Source organism: Centroberyx affinis, unplaced genomic scaffold, assembly GCF_046629955.1.
Source record: "Centroberyx affinis isolate AG114_WGS23_722 - 3 ecotype Tasmania unplaced genomic scaffold, CSIRO-AGI_Caff_v1 ptg004091l_1, whole genome shotgun sequence".
Classification (NCBI taxonomy): domain Eukaryota; kingdom Metazoa; phylum Chordata; class Actinopteri; order Beryciformes; family Berycidae; genus Centroberyx; species Centroberyx affinis.
The window spans coordinates 18,158-34,324 of record NW_027281874.1 but is presented as its reverse complement, the minus strand read 5'-3'; the positions used below and the strand labels follow the sequence as shown (position 1 = coordinate 34,324).

Genomic DNA, 16,167 nt, shown 5'->3' with positions numbered 1-16,167 from the left:
GCAAAGGCCAAACCAAAAGGGAGGATATGTAGACAGCACTGTGCTGCAGTGGCCACAGTTACCAGCTTATTTCATTTGAGTTTCAGCCAGACAGTCCTGACAAAGACGGACTTGAAAATGAACTTAAAGTGATGTTTAACTTTGGTAATAGGTTTTTTCACATCGTCATGGTAACAGCTTCCATGTTGAGAAACCGGTGCATCACAACTTCCTGTGGCAACTTTCTTTTTGCAACTTCTTGACAAAGCATTCCAACAAAAACAACAAAATTGTAATGGCTATTAGCACTAGATATATAGTGTAATAACGTTATGCAAATGAGGTGATGACTGCCAAGCGATGACAGCAGTTGGGGGTCTATACCATGGTTTGTGTAGCTTTTCTGGCCACGATATAACCCCAAAATCGACGATTATCTGTTATCTGTTGCTCCGGTAGAGACGAATGGAAAATTACATTTTTTTCACTCTCCATTGTATGCCACTGTAAGGGGAAACAGGTCTGAAAATAACACTTGTAGCACATAAACAAATGCAAATAAACTAGTAATACTTTTGAAGTCTCTCAATTTTTTTTGCCTATTTACAATTATCAACATCAACATCACTTTAAGCCCTAACACACGCATTTTAGATTTCAATGTTACACTCGCTGAGTGGACTAGGCTGAGCATGGTGGCAGGTCGGCCAACATAATGAAATGGAGAAAAAGAAAAAAATTCTATAACACCAGCCCACTAGCATGCCAACTTAGTGGGAATCATCCAGAGTTTCCTGATTGTAAGTCCAGCATTACATTCCTCGTCTTTACTTTTGACATACAACACTCCTCCTGTTCCACCGGTGATCAGTGCAATTGTAAATCTAACTTAAAGTTTTTTTACGATCGCTAGCAAGCGTTTTTCAATACTTATAATACTTTTTCTAAACTCTTCACACACCAACTCACCTACAACACACAGTTGGCAAAACAGGTAATTTTATGCTCAAAATCACATATTGTAAACTAAACACCAACACTAATTTTCAAAATGCAAGAATACTTTGTCAAAATACACATAACTCTACCAAAACACTGCAAACATCTCAAAATCAAATAATTATTTCAAAACACTAGCACATGTTTTCTTCCAACAGGAACATTTAGTCAATCATAGCACAATGACATACAAAATACTAACAGCAGATTACAGAAAATGCATGACTTTGCATGTGTCAGTTCTACCCTTATACAATAGACAGTATATTGATAGTCAATTGTTTTTCGCACTGCAGTTTCTTTTGAAGTCACTCTACATTTTTCTTTTGTTGAGTGTCGTAAATGTACGCATTTTTTTTCTTCTTTTTTGCCAACATTCTATATCTAAAGTGAATGATTCATGTTTACTTTATATGTACAGTATATGAATAAGGAATAAATGACAGAATTGCTGCAGTAAAGGTTTTATTTGCAGTAGGAAATTACTGCAAGAGATCAACAAAAATCGGCAATATAGCTGCTGGTTACAGTTGTGTAAAAATAAAATATACAAACAGAAAAAGGCACAGAAGAAAAAAAAAGAAAAATACACAGTCCTTTTCTAATCTACCCTGTCTTCTGCATTTGGCCACATGTTCTCGTCCACATCACTCCTTATATTTTCTCTGGCTATGCACCTTGGGAAGTATCTTTTGGCGTGCCTTATCCACCCCTGGCCGTGTTCAGCTGTGATTGGTCTATTTGCTAATTTGCTTTTAAGAGTTATGAAAATGTTACTACAGAACTGATAAAAGGTTGCTGGCAATCGTAAAAAACTGTAAACTTACAAGTTTCCCATTCACTGCCATCATGTGACCTTTATCCATATACTCTCCTAGTGCATCTGTAGTAATCCTTGTGCTAACAAGGTGAACCAGGCTTCTTCAAGTCTGTCCAGTATTTCACCAACTCTTCTGCAGACCCAAGAATGTAGGTGATGACTTGGGAGAATTCACAGCGATTGTATACTTTGTTGTAGGCCTTGAACTGGGAGGGATCTGGAGGAGAGGTGGGCTCAAGTCCCAGCCTTTTCATGCACATGCCAATATAGGCGTCCTCTATATTAAAAGGCTTGATAAACTTTGACTCCTCCAAAAATTTCTCTGGAAGATCATTGGAGAAAAGGTATCCCATGCCCAGGATGTAGGGCGGGTAAAGGGGATCCGGGTACAGTTCTTCTGGAACGTACCATTTGGAGTTCTTTGAGCGGATGACTTCCATGTTCCGCTTTAGCATCCCTGTCAGGTAGTTCAGCTTGGGGATGCCAGGCTTCTGCAGCATGATCACCAGATTGTCAATGTTCAGGAACATGTCTGAGTCGATCTTCATAGCGTAGGCTGCCGTAGGGCAGCGGGTGGCCAGCCAGTCCATGATCACCATGGTTTTGATGGTCAGATTGAGGTAAGTGTCCATGAAGTTGCTCTGGATCAAGTCGTGGTACTGCAGGTTCTCCTGTTTAAGCTTCTCCTGCTGCTGCTCAGCGTCAGCTCCTCCAGGGAGGCCCAGCAGGAAGAGAGTCTGGACCAGCTCACCCTGAACCAGGCTCTCATTGCCCCATGTCTTCCGGATGGCGTCCCGAGCGGCCACCTCACGCGGCGCCACCGGAACCATCAGAACCAGGAAAGGGACCTTGGTCTTACACGCCTCTGTGTCGTCCATGATAAAGTGGTAGTTGCGTGGGTAGGCTAAGTGGTACTCAGTGACAGTAGGTATATTCAAGGTAGTCGTTTTCACTCCCTCGGTTGGAGTTGGTTCGTAAATTGTTTGTCTTAGATGAGCTTGATAAAGAGTAGCTTGATTTATCCGGTGGGTCCCATTGGCAATCCTGTTATAGTGCACATTTAGAGGAAAGCTCTCCCACCATGACAGAGAGTTGCTGGACGGAGCATAGTAGAGGAGGAGGATGAGGATGATTACACTAAGCATGAGCAGGAGCTGGAATCTGGATTGAAACCAAGGCTTCTTCTGGCGGCATGGGATCTGCACAGTGTGACTAAATTAGAAAGAAAACAAAGTTAAATCTGATGGGAAAGGACTGTGTAGCATTGATAATCAGACAGACCTTTTTGTGTAGAGTATGATTTGGGTCATTCCTAGGTTGGGGTGCCATTTGGCCATCACAACTTCTATAAAATAAAGATTTCCCATTCTTTTTAGGTTTTATCACTTAAATGACATTTTGACTTGTTGAAAAAGTATTGGTCAAGCCAAGCATACAAAATGTATGTTTCATGAGATAAGCCCACCTTGTTAAGGATACTGACATATCTGTCTGACAGTGTTTTCAGTGTATATCTATTTTTAGAATTGCCTTTTCTTGGAGATCTTGTATCCCTTAAACCCTTATCCCTTTAACCAGGTCATTTATTATTTAATTTATTCTAAAATAGTGGATATTGAGTAAAACACACAGCTATGCCTGATATTTGACAATATCAAATTAAAATAAATCAAATTAAAATACCAACATAACAGGGTGGATGTAAGTATAACAGGGTGGACGGCATCAAGATGGACAAAACACCAAAAACTGCCCATTTCTTTGATGTAAGGTATTTTCTTACCCTGCTCTTATCTACAAATCATGAGAACATTTCATTTGCCAGATAATATCAGTAGTGTAAAAGAATACATTTTACAATCAGCATGAATACTGACGTAACACAAACAAAGACAATGAATTGTTAATAACAACTCTTCAAGTTGTTATTAACAGAGGGAGAGGTGGAGAGCTGTATGTGTCTCTGGTGTGTGAGCAGTATAGTAGTAGTACTAGTAGTAGTAGTAGTATAGTTGTAGTAGAATTGGTAGCAGTAGTACTTGTAGTTACAGTTGTAGTAGTAGCAGCACTAGCAGAACTAGAAGTACTAGCATTAGTAGTAGTAGTGGTAGTAGTAGTAGTAGTAGTAGTAGTAGTAGTTGCAGTAGCCTAGTAGTAATGTTAATTGCAGCAGCAGCAGTAGTAGTAGTAGTAAGCCTAGCAGTAGTTGTAGCAATAGTAGTAGTAGTAGTAGTAGTAGTAGTAGTAGTAGTAGTAGTTGTAGTAAAATGTAAAAAAGAGTCTCTAGAGTCTCTGGAGTCTTTAGGTTAAAGTATGCAGAAATAGTGAGAGGATTCAATTTGAGCAGAAGACTGAGAACAATGCTCCACTACAGCAAGCACACAACACATGACTCAGTCACCCTCCCACCAAAGTCCTCAAAGTGCATAAAAAAATGTTAATCATTTGTATGATAAATCTGGTCTAACCATGTATGAAAATCTATTTGGAATTTGCATTTCTTTACATTTAAGACCAAACCTAACAGGATTTGTCCTGGGGACTGAAATGCCACCACAATCTAGGAATGACCCATTTATTCAAATTGGAGATGCTTCAGTCTGCTTCTAACATTTACTGTCATTTGAGTTTGGTCCTAGTGTAAAATACTGTGAGTTTTTCATGGCATTTAAAGGGTCTGGTCACTGTAAGCCACATGGACTTCAGTTGATCAACCTTTAATCTGAAACAAATCTGATTTAAACCCCTCACAAGGACATAGTCCCATCAGGCTGTTGGGTTCAGTGTGGGAAGGGAGAATGGTAACAGAGGTTGGCTTTGAGTAGTACATAGTCTGTCATCAAAGTAACTAGACTGACCAGCACTGTGTGTTGTGTGGTGATAAGAAAGAACAGGATAGACTACTTTGAATAATTGGCTCAATTGAACTGGAATTTGCAAGTGAAGCAGGCTGCATAAAAGGCTTGTGTCATTCTTACCATTGTTGCTACAAAATTAAACAACTCAAACGTGCTGTTAACAAGAGATAGACAAGCTTTTATTAATATCTGAGGTGTAGATGGGATGGGGAAGGAAGATGGCACCGTGGAGTGTGTGCCGCTGTGAGTTCCAGTTGCGTTTTCTCATAATTAATCCTACCTTTTTGCATACCTAACGGTGAAAGTGCAGAGTTTGGTAATGGGACCGCTTTAATTTTGGACAGGTATTTCTTGAAAGCATCTACCAATATGCTCAGAAACATGAAAAATTTGGCGAAGAGAGTCCCAGCCGACGCGGAGAGCCTACGAGAGCCAGGTGCGTCGCCTGGGGAAATTAGTACAAAGGCAGAGGCTAGCTCCGGCGTGATTGAGCCAAATATTGTCCAAGCTTTGGACAGGACAATCTCACGAAAGTCATTGATGTTAAAATAACTTTGATTTTTGAAGCTATTAAGGAACAGACTACACAGTTGCAAGCGATTGCCCTCCGAGTGGGAGAAGCGGCGGACTGGATTGCTACTGTGGAAGCTAACGGCTACATCTTCGGAAACTAAGATAGCACTCTGAGAAACAAGTACGAGACATGTTAGATCACATCGATGACCTTGATAACCGTGGCCATACATGCAACATGTAATCAGCCTACCCGGAGGTTCAGAAGGGTCGGACCCTGTGAGATTCTTTGAGAAGTGGATTCCCGACTACCTCCAAATGGACACGAAGGCAGGGCGGCTGAAGCTCGATCTGACTCATCGCTCCATGGCATCTAAACCTGGCCCGAATCAACGATCTAGACCGGTGATAGTGAAGTTCCATAACTTCATTGATAAGCAGCGCGTGATGGAGGCAGCTCGGCGGGTTGGATCAGGATCATCTAACCAGGAAAAAATGAAGATTGGGAAGATATTTGGAGACATACAAACCCAATTTCTGTTTGTAATCGTAACAAAGCAGTACAGTTCAAAACTGTACAGAGAATGCATGTGTCGCCTAACCGTAGACAATAAGACAATTCCTCTTTTTCTCCCATATGCCTTAAATGTAAAACAGATATCGGTGCTTTAACCCACTGTTTCTGGTCTTGTCATAAATTGGAACTATATTGGTCTATTGTGTTAAATGAAATAGAAAAAATATTGGGTTTAGAATTGGATCTGGACCCAGTGTCTTTGATACTGGGCCTTCCAAGCAAGGGTATACAATTAATTTAAAAAAAAAAAAGATTTTATTGCATCCTTACCTTCACACATTCTGTTACAGTGTATTACCAACAGTTAAAGGCTGGCAGAGAGTAGGCCTACTGTTTGATTTAGTATCATTAGAATATCTTACATGTATTTTGCGTACTAAAATGGATGGTTTCTTTAAAGTATGGGAAACCTCTCTGAATCACATAGAGCCTGGTGTTGCTGCTATAGGCCTACTGCTGCAGGGCTTTTCGTGAGGTACCTTACTGTACATAACCGTGGTTTATTAATCTTAACTGAGCTTTGCTTTGTGTTGTTTTGTTTTGTTTTGTTTATTAATGTCCTACTTTATTATCCTGGTTATTGTATTATTGTCTTCTCAATTATTAAAAAAAAGAGAGAGAGAGAAATGGACATACCAATTGGATTACGACTCGCCAGTGTTAATGATTAGCCTAATTGTTGATTAATTATTAACGATGAACAATAGGCCTAAATAAAATTTTAGCCTAAGTTCACATTGCTTAACATAGAAAACAGCCTACGTTTCATGGTCTTCACAGAGTTACTCCCTGTGGGTAGGCGCAGTGGGAGGAGGTGATGTGAAAAGTGAGTCGGACACCTGGCAGCCGCAGAGAACAAGAGAAGTCAATGACGTTGTGGCTGCAGATGAATTAGTGGTGGGACTGGGTGTGGTGCAGGTAGGCTATCCGTTAAAGGTTATCTACAGACGACCCGTCCTCACGTGTCTAAGCTATAGGACAGTCAGCTCTCCAAATGCGCACAGACTTCATTACCAGCCGGTAGACCAGACAGCCGACTGATCATTTCATTTCATTAATCCTTGTTTTCTGTGATCTGGGTGGATAGAGGCGGAGGCTTGGCTTTATATACACATCCTGCCGTTATCCAGCATCTAAATGTCTTTTAATTAAAAACAGAACATGTGGTGTGCATAGTTTCTTTGCGTAAAATATGCATCTGAGTTTTCATGTCATTGCAACTGTTTTTAAAAACATGCTCTACTTTACTATTGGAGAAAACTTGTCTATTTCACTTCATCTCCATCATTTAAATTCTCCATGGAAATTACAATATTATTTTTTTACTTCCCGAATCGGACGACTCAACTGACATAGCCTGCAATCAGTGGCAAAAGTATCCAAATCACATGAAATTGATCATTTCAAGTTCATTTGTCTGAGCCTATACCTTTACCAACCGGGTACTGACAGCAATGAGAGATGTTTCGCCAACATTTTACAGCAGATATATTAGTCCTTATCAAACAAGGCTGCTTCACATTTTGATCAGAAAAGCAGATCACTCAGTAAATTACTTCATAAGTTAACGGATTGTTGGAGTCCAACAGTCCGTTAACTTATGAAGTAGTTTACTGAGTCTCTTAGTGAATTCTTTTTTATTCGTTTTATAATTAAATTAGTGAAATGACCACATATCTTAGAGTTATGGTATAGTCCGAGGCACGGTCTGTTTTTCTGGACAAAATGTCATGTTATGTCTATGAAATGATTAAAAAGTTCCCACCTTTTCGTCTCCTTCCCACATGAATCAGTTCCTCCTTCCCCCATGACCGCTGCGACCTATCCTTCCTTCTTTCCTTCCTTCCTTTTGCAATGAAACCCAGTAGATTATTAGCGTGACAAGAACTGACCCCAACCTCGACGCACCACTTAAGTGCGCTCACACCAGTTTAATACATCCATGGCTCACACTGACTCACTGAGCTCAATACAGAGGGGGGGAAGACAGAGAGAAAGAGAGAGAGAGAGAGAGAGACAGACAGACAGACACACACACACTCACATACACATACAAAGTACTGGGGTTGGATGCAAAATCCATAGACCAAACAAAAAAAACTGGAAATTTTCTGCAAATTAAAACCAGTTCATCCTGACACCAGTCACAACTAGTAAACAGATCTGAAAATTTATTATGCGGTCTTTGGTATTTTGGGTGGGGAGTGGGGCTTTACCACAGTAATTAAGCAGAGGAGACCAGAGATACTTCAGACTTTGAGTGAAATGTAGGCCTACTAAGTGTCCAAATCCCAGACCTGAAAAAAACAGTCGATTATCTGAAGCTCAAACTGCACTCCTCCTTTTATTTGTACAAAGTTGACTGGTTAGTGCAGCCGAATTCATTTCTTGAATGCTGTCTCATCACTTAACATGATGATGCATTCAGTGACAGGTTCTTTCAACTCCTTCCTCGTTATATAATCAATTTGAGGTGGACAAAGTGGAGAATAAAAAGAGGAAAGGGGGAATAAAAGTGTGGATTTAAAAAATAAAAAAAATAAATAAAAAAGGCCAAGTGTGGCAAACTTACCCATATGTTTCGAGTTCAAACAAGCTTGCAGCTGGCGGCACAAGACCCAGAGGATAATAATGATGACTGTGGAACGAGGCCTGTGCCATATGAAAGTTTCAGAGGACGATTATCTTGGCCAAAAGTATCTCAATATTTTTGATATCATCTCGATAATTATTAAGATGAAAACCTTAGGAGGAGGACTTGATGGGGGGCATACAAAGCACAATCAAAGTGTAGTGTTTAGGATTTGTTAAAGGATGTATATATAGTCTAACTGCCTTTTAAAATGCAGGTAACCAATTATGTGACCTCCTAAGTGTGTAAGACATGTTGCACTTTACAATACGGTACACAAATCCTGACTAGTTACCAAGGAACAAGTAAGGAACAGATCAGGAACAAACTTCTAGTAGTTCCTGAATAGATAATGATAAGTTTCTTAAGAACAAACTGTTAGATACCATGCCCGCATTATAACCACTTACTTAATGAATCATTGCTGAATAAGCCACTAAATGGCACGTAACCAATAACAAATCATTACTTCCTTATTACCACCATATTAAGTAATATTTTTGGTCACAAAAATGGTAACTAATGGTAACATAAAAGCCAATGTGAAGATTGCGAACATTGTGAAGATGTGCTGGAGGCAGACACTGAATTCAAGCCAAGTCAGGTTTATTTAGCCCTTCATCACCAAACATATCTCAAAGAACTGTACAGACAACAAACCATCCTAGATCTAATTAATCAACAGTCACAAAAAGAAAAGAAAGACAAAGAAAAAACAGTATTCAGAAAGCATTTTTGCCCTTACAGGGCTACTTGAATACCTCACTGCTTTGACAATAGACAAGGACAATAGAGCTCTGTATGCTCGAAGGTGTTGTTGTATTTTCAATATTTTTAGATCCAGAAAGTAACGCAGTCACATACACAGTCATGTATTCATTCATGTATTCATTCATTAATTTATTCATTCATTCATTCATTCATTCATTCATTCATTCACTCACTCACTCACAATTAGCCTATCTGTGATCTGTGAAATGTGATATACTATATGTGATAAAGGAATATTTGTAATGTGTAACAAGATACATTTTGATATATTTTTGCCCTGTACCCACTGAGTGCTAATTGCAAGATCTAAAGTGTTACCTGATTACCTGAAGCTTACACAAACATTCATCCCAAGACAGAATTGATATCACCGTTTACACAGACAGCGATGCTGGTGCACACGTGTAACCCTTCCATGTGGTTATCCTAATTCTCTTCCCTGAAATGGCAATTAGACAAATACCATTATGGCAGTGCTGGACTGGGACAAAAATTCAGCCCAGGAGTTTCCCCACCAGACAGCACTGTAGCAGCCTTACACAGAATCCAGAGAAAGGCTGCTAGTTTTCAACATTTGGCACTTTCTTTCTCAGGAGCCTTTCATTTTGTCATCGTCACGTTCTCTGCACCACCCTTTCTTTTTTTTTTTCAGTCCATTTTGATAGCATCACATTGATTTTAATGTGCATTTAAAGGGGAAATGCAGCCAGTCTCTTGTCATATGCAACTATTGAACTTTTCTTGAACAGTGACTTATTTTGACCAGTTGCATTTCATGGCAAAGGCCAAACCAAAAGGGAGGATATGTAGACAGCACTGTGCTGCAGTGGCCACAGTTACCAGCTTATTTCATTTGAGTTTCAGCCAGACAGTCCTGACAAAGACGGACTTGAAAATGAACTTAAAGTGATGTTTAACTTTGGGTTTTTTCACATTGTCAGGGTAACAGCTTCCATGTTGAGGAACCAGTCCTTCACAAATTCCTGTGGCAACTTTCTTTTTGCAACTTCTTGACACAGCAATCCAACAAAAACAACAAAATTGTAATGGCTATTAGCACTAGATACATAATGTAGTAATGTTATGCAAATTAGGTGATGACTGCCAAGCCAATTTTGGGCAGGTTGTGGAGCAATTTAGTAAAGGCCATAGTTGTGTAGCTTCCTGGCCGCGATATAACCCCAAAATCGGCGATTATCTGTTATCCGTTTCTCTGGTAGAGACGAATGGAGAATTGTGGTTTTTTTGCTCTCAGTCTCTTGGTGAATCAGGTCTGAAAATCACATTTATAGCACATAAACAAACGCAAACAAAGCAGATTATGACAATATATTTTTTTTTTAATTTTACTTCTTCTGAATTGTTTTCAAGTGAATCGCTTTCTTTATGTTATTAAACAACAAGTGTGACACCGAAATCCAGTCGGAGGAAACTTATGCCGATTGAACAAAGAAAATAATACATTTATCAATTATTGTAGGCGAAAAAAAAGTGGGACACAGGACTTTGATAAAGCCTTTGACAGCCTAGTCCACTCACTGAGTGGACTAGGCTTAGTGGGAATCATCCAGAGTTTCCTGACTGTAAGTCCAGCATTACAATCCTTGTCTTTACTTTTGACATACAACACTCCTCCTGTTCCACCAGTGATCAGTGCAATTGTAAATCTAACTTTAACTTACAAGTTTCCCATTCACTGCCATCATGTCACCTTTATCCATATACTCTCCTAGTGCGTCTGTAGTAATCCTTGTGCTAACAAGGTGAACCAGGCTTCTTCAAGTCTGTCCAGTATTTCACCAACTCTTCTGCAGACCCAAGAATGTAGGTGATGACTTGGGAGAATTCACAGCGATTGTATACTGTGTTGTAGGCCTTGAACTGGGAGGGATTTGGAGGAGAGGTGGGCTCAAGTCCCATCCTTTTCATGCACATGCCAATATAGGCGTCCTCTATATTAAAAGGCTTGATAAACTTTGACTCCTCCACAAATTTCTCTGGAAGATCATTGGAGAAAAGGTATCCCATGCCCAGGGTGTAGGTGGGATAGAGGGGATCCGGATACATTTCCTCTGGAACGTACCATTTGGAGTCCTTTGAGCGGATGACCGGCCTGTTCCACATTAGCATCCCTGTCAGGTAGTTCAGCTTGGGGATGCCGGGCTTCTGCAGCATGATCACCAGATTGTCAATGTTCAGGAACATGTCTGAGTCGATCTTCATAGCATAGGCCGCCGTAGGGCAGCGGGTGGCCAGCCAGTCCATGATCACCATGGTTTTGATGGTCAGATTGAGGTAAGTGTCCATGAAGTTGCTCTGGATCAGGTCGTGGTGCTGCAGGTTTTCCTGTTTAAGCTTCTCCTGCTGCTGCTCAGCATCGGCTCCTCCAGGGAGGCCCAGCAGGAAAAGAGTCTGGACCAGCTCACCCTGAACCAGGCTCTCATTGCCCCATGTCTTCCGGATGGCGTCCCGAGCGGCCACCTCACCGGGCGCCACCGGAACCATCAGAACCAGGAAAGGGACCTTGGTCTTACATGCCTCTGTGTCGTCCATGATAAAGTGGTAGTTGCGTGGGTAGGCTAAGTTGTACTCAGTGACAGTAGTTGAATGGATTTCATTTGGTTTGTTAAGTTTGTGGCTCGGATGGACGCGATAAGGAGGTAGATTGATCCGACGGGTCCCATTGACAAACCTGTGGTAGTGCGCATTTAAGCTCTCCCACCATGACAGAGAGTTGCTGGACGGAGCATAGTAGAGGAGGAGGATGAGGATGATTACACTAAGCACGAGCAGGAGCTGGAATCTGGAGTGAAACCAAGGCTTCTTCTGGCGGTATGGGATCTGCACAACGTGACTAAATTGGAAAGAAAGACAAAAGTTAAATCTTATGGGAAAGGATTGTGTAGCATTGATAATCAGACAGACCTTTCTAGTACAATTTATTGAAACTGAAGGTAGGGCATGCCTAATTAATTCAACTAAATCATTATTTTTTTTTAGTTTCATTTAATCTAAATTTAACTTGTCAGTTTGACTAAGAACATTTTCTTGTTTGCAGCAATAGCCTGGGAAGTATAAATGCTAATATCCCTGGTTATTCCACATGGTCTTTGATTCGTCCTATACAGGTATAGGCACAGGCAATTTCAGTCTGCTTCTACCATTAACCTTTGTTTGGTGCAACCACATAAGATGCTGTGTGTCTTTCAATACATTTAGATGGTGAAATGCCTTTAAGCTGGATTTCAGTCAACAGAATGAATCAAAACTTACACCAACTGAAATTTCACTTAGGTTCCCAATTATGATAAAGCCCCAAACTATTCTTCTGATGGGTTTGTGTGCTCCAGGAAAGCACTGCACCTGTAAAAGTTGTAAAAATTTGCATGCAACCTTGACCGTAGATCCACCCTCCTGATGTCAAAGAACCTACTGGTGCAGCCAAACTCAAACTGAACCACAGGGGCAAAAGCTGAAAGCTGCAGCACTAAATTAAAAAGACGAGGTTAAGACAGTGCTTTACAGTCAGCATCAATCTGTTCCACATGAACTGTTTTAGGAATTCTAGTATTCTTACTTGTGTCTTTATTTTTGCTGGAGCATGTGCAAGGGTGTGTTTGGCATGAGGGGGAGGGGAGGTGCAGATCACTTTACTGTGGTGTTGCTGTATCTTTGTTGCTTTAATCTTTGCATTTCATTTGCACATGACCAAATTAATTTGCAAGCTGAGATAACAAAGTAAACCTTAACCATGACCTGATATCACTCCATAGTGTGGAGGTTATCATAAAAACAAGTAACAATCAGATAAAAAAGTATCCAGTGATTGACCATACATGTGTTACTGTATTTAAAGGGTAAGTGATCAAATCTTAATTTTCCAAGAGTTAACTTGTGCAAATCAATATGTTTGGCATACTGAGTAGGATTTTGCCGGTTGTGGCTTGTAAACACAACTTTCAAAGTTGACCCCTCCTCCCTAGCTCAACAAGAGGTGAAGCGCACGCTCCCTGAACACATAATGCCATAATGGTAAAAAACAGGAAAAATTATGAAAAGTACAGTGAGGTGACACACCAGAGTGAATCTGGGGTTGGCTTTCACCCAAAATCCAGGCAGAAGCCAGGCTGTCCGCAGACCCACACACACTGTCACAAACACCAGTGTGCCATATGATTGAGTAGAATAATTTTTGTGGGAAAATCCTGCTTTAGTATGCCTTTAAACTCAGCATGGCAAGGTGAAATCCTATTGTGCAACATTCCAGTTTGACTTGTTCCTGCTGAACTGAGAACAGACAAAGTTTCTCTATCGTTTGGGGCGTGTCATATGCATATAGCTTCAGGGCGTCACGCAATTGCCACTTTTTGGTTCACACCCTTCACACCGAGGCATTACACACATGCACAAGTAGTGTTTTTTTTGTTTGTTTTGTTTTAAATTAGTTTTCAGTCAATTGTAATCTACTGTATATGCAGAAGCTCTTGTCAGTGTGCCTCTATTAATGAGGTCGAACCCTTCCCATTGAGCAATTTTACGTTGATTAGACGTTTAAAACACGTCTAAATGGCCCATAGCCGTCTAGGCTAAATTAAGTTTAAATGGGGTTGAAAAGTGAAAGTTTATTAGATGTCTATACATAGACAAAATGATCCTAGGCTATATGAGAGCTACGCATAGACGCAATGTTCAAATTACTTCTTGTGCTCAGATAATTATCTTGTAGGCTAGTCTACAGGACTTCTCTGGTGCATATTTTTGGTATTTACAGATGTTTATTCATTGTAATAATGTATTTACTGCTTGGTCTAAAATAGGTCTATACATAGCCGTAATGATCCTGCGCTATATGAGAGCTAAAGCATAGACGCGACGTTGAAATCACGTCTTTTGCTCAGTGGGTTATTTATCCGATATTACAGTTGGCTACTTATAATACAGTAGGCGAGGATTGACTCTCCCAAACTAAATTATACGCCTAAATATGAAAAACATCAAACACAAAAGCACTATTCTTAATTAAACATGACAAGTGGCATTCTGCTGAACTTACATCCAAAAGCAACATACACTCATTGTACAAAATATTAGGAACATCTTCCTGATATTGAGTTGCAATCCACATCTCAATTGTCTCAAAGCTTTAAACTCCTTCTCATCTGCTTCTCGTTGTCTACATCCCCTTTGTTATTGGTGATGATTTAATATGGAAAATCAATAAAGGATAATGACTTTTACCTTGATTCAGCTCATCAGTGTACTTCACGAAGAGCGAGTGTCCCTAATATTTTGTATTATATTCAGTATATATTCAGTGTATATATCCAAGGAGAAGCGCTTCCTAATATGCAGTTGAGAAAAATCGCTTATCATACTTTTTCAATGGCATGAGCTCAGTGTAGGATAAATAAAGAAACTTTCAAGTAGAGGCGATTTGCGCTCGCCAGTTACAACGGATTGCGGTGGGAAAGCGGTTTCCAGGTTTATTCGGATGTTTTAAGATCATGATTACTGTGTGAGTTTAAAAAGAATATAGATATAGAATTAATATAAAAAATACAATGTAGTCATTATTGGAGATCGGCTACAGAGTGCGGCACACTTGCTCGGTTCAGGTAGACCTGTGCTTGGGGAGGGAAGTTTTGCGCGAAGTGTCGAACAATAAATAATGTTTTTAGGCTAAGGTCACCTCGCATAAACTGCAGAATAGGCTAAACCGCGTGTGTGTGTGTGTCTTCACATTTTATGTTACATATTTGTGTAATATGTATAAAGGCAAAAAGGAGGGCGGTGCGCTATTTCTGAGTTGGAGAGACAGAAACTGTGTCCAAAAAAAAAAGTGTTAATTACGCGTCTGAGTTTGAATTGTGGGCTTGATCTGGTCATATATTAAAATAAGGATGCGCCCCAGGTGTAGACCGGGACAGCCAGCTCCATTACAGTTCATTAGCTCGACTGGTTCGTTTTATTCCAGTAAGCCAAACGGTGACTGTATCATCTCTGACTCACGAGAGAACCACAAGAATCACAAATTCTCCTGGTGCGAATACCTGAAAAGTCCTCACCTTTTTAGCTCCTTCACACCTGAATCAGTCCCTTCCTCCTCCATGACTTGACGCTACGGTTTCATAGAGACGCAACTGACAGCAAGACAAGCCTGAGGGTGTTTTCACCTACTCAGGCCAGTCGATCCACATTCTATAGGTGTCTTGACAAGAGAGTGACTCCACAGGTGACACACAGAGAGAGAGAGAGAGAGAGAGAGGAAGAGATAGAGGGGGGTGGAGGGAGGGGGAGGGAGCTTTGCGGATGCTGTGTCATAAAGTGTAAACGACACTATAAAAGAACATTTATAGCTTTGTAATAAAAAGGCCTATCGGGAAACTGGTTGGAAATTGTCCCCTAAGAGTTTGAGATTTAATTATTAGAGTGAGTTAGAGTATTAGAGTATTAAGAATCGGCTACAACCTTGACATAAAAGTATAGTCTTCTGGGCTTGGGGCCACTGTCATCAAAACAAACAAATGATGTTTTTCCCTGCGGGGCGAGAGAGGATGGGCACAGGGTGACGTTTAACCGTATGACTGTCATTAAGTGACAGCTACTTTGGACCTTTAGAGCTCACCTGTCCACATCCTACAACCACACACACACGCACACGCACACGCACACACACAAACACACACTAACACCTACTATGAAACAAGTACTATGAAATTTAGGTCATTCAAACTGCACTTCCCTTTTTAAACAAGGACCTGTGTGAATAGTGACTCAGGACACAAAGGGACACTCAAAAAAGACAACATTTTTGAAAAATAGAAACTAATCTAAAACCAGTAACCTGCATGTGAAACCTCGTTGAAACTAGTGCAGGGCGATAAATCAGTATTATTGTTTGTTGTCTTTCAGTGGAATCATTTTTGGATATCATGACACACAATTCTGCTGTCTAAACTGATGATAACAAGCATATTTTACGTAAAAACTCAAAATGAGGTATGAAACATTTTAGGGA

The 16,167-nt window shown here is 40.3% G+C and overlaps 2 protein-coding genes across 2 annotated transcripts; both read right to left on the bottom strand.

The window, feature by feature from the left end:
* Positions 1–1,816: 1,816 nt before the first annotated feature.
* On the bottom strand, positions 1,817–2,691 carry LOC139663689 (beta-1,3-galactosyltransferase 2-like). Its single transcript, XM_071542407.1, has one exon. The coding sequence runs from the start codon at positions 2,674–2,676 to the stop codon at positions 1,879–1,881; it is 798 nt and encodes a 265-aa protein (XP_071398508.1). The 5' UTR covers positions 2,677–2,691; the 3' UTR covers positions 1,817–1,878.
* Positions 2,692–8,976: 6,285 nt separating this feature from the next.
* On the bottom strand, positions 8,977–15,362 carry LOC139663686 (beta-1,3-galactosyltransferase 2-like). The gene is made up of 2 exons (XM_071542404.1): positions 15,215–15,362; positions 8,977–12,003 (listed from the first exon to the last, which is right to left on the bottom strand). The coding sequence occupies exons 1-2, from the start codon at positions 15,256–15,258 to the stop codon at positions 10,905–10,907; spliced, it is 1,143 nt and encodes a 380-aa protein (XP_071398505.1). The 5' UTR covers positions 15,259–15,362; the 3' UTR covers positions 8,977–10,904.
* Positions 15,363–16,167: the final 805 nt, after the last annotated feature.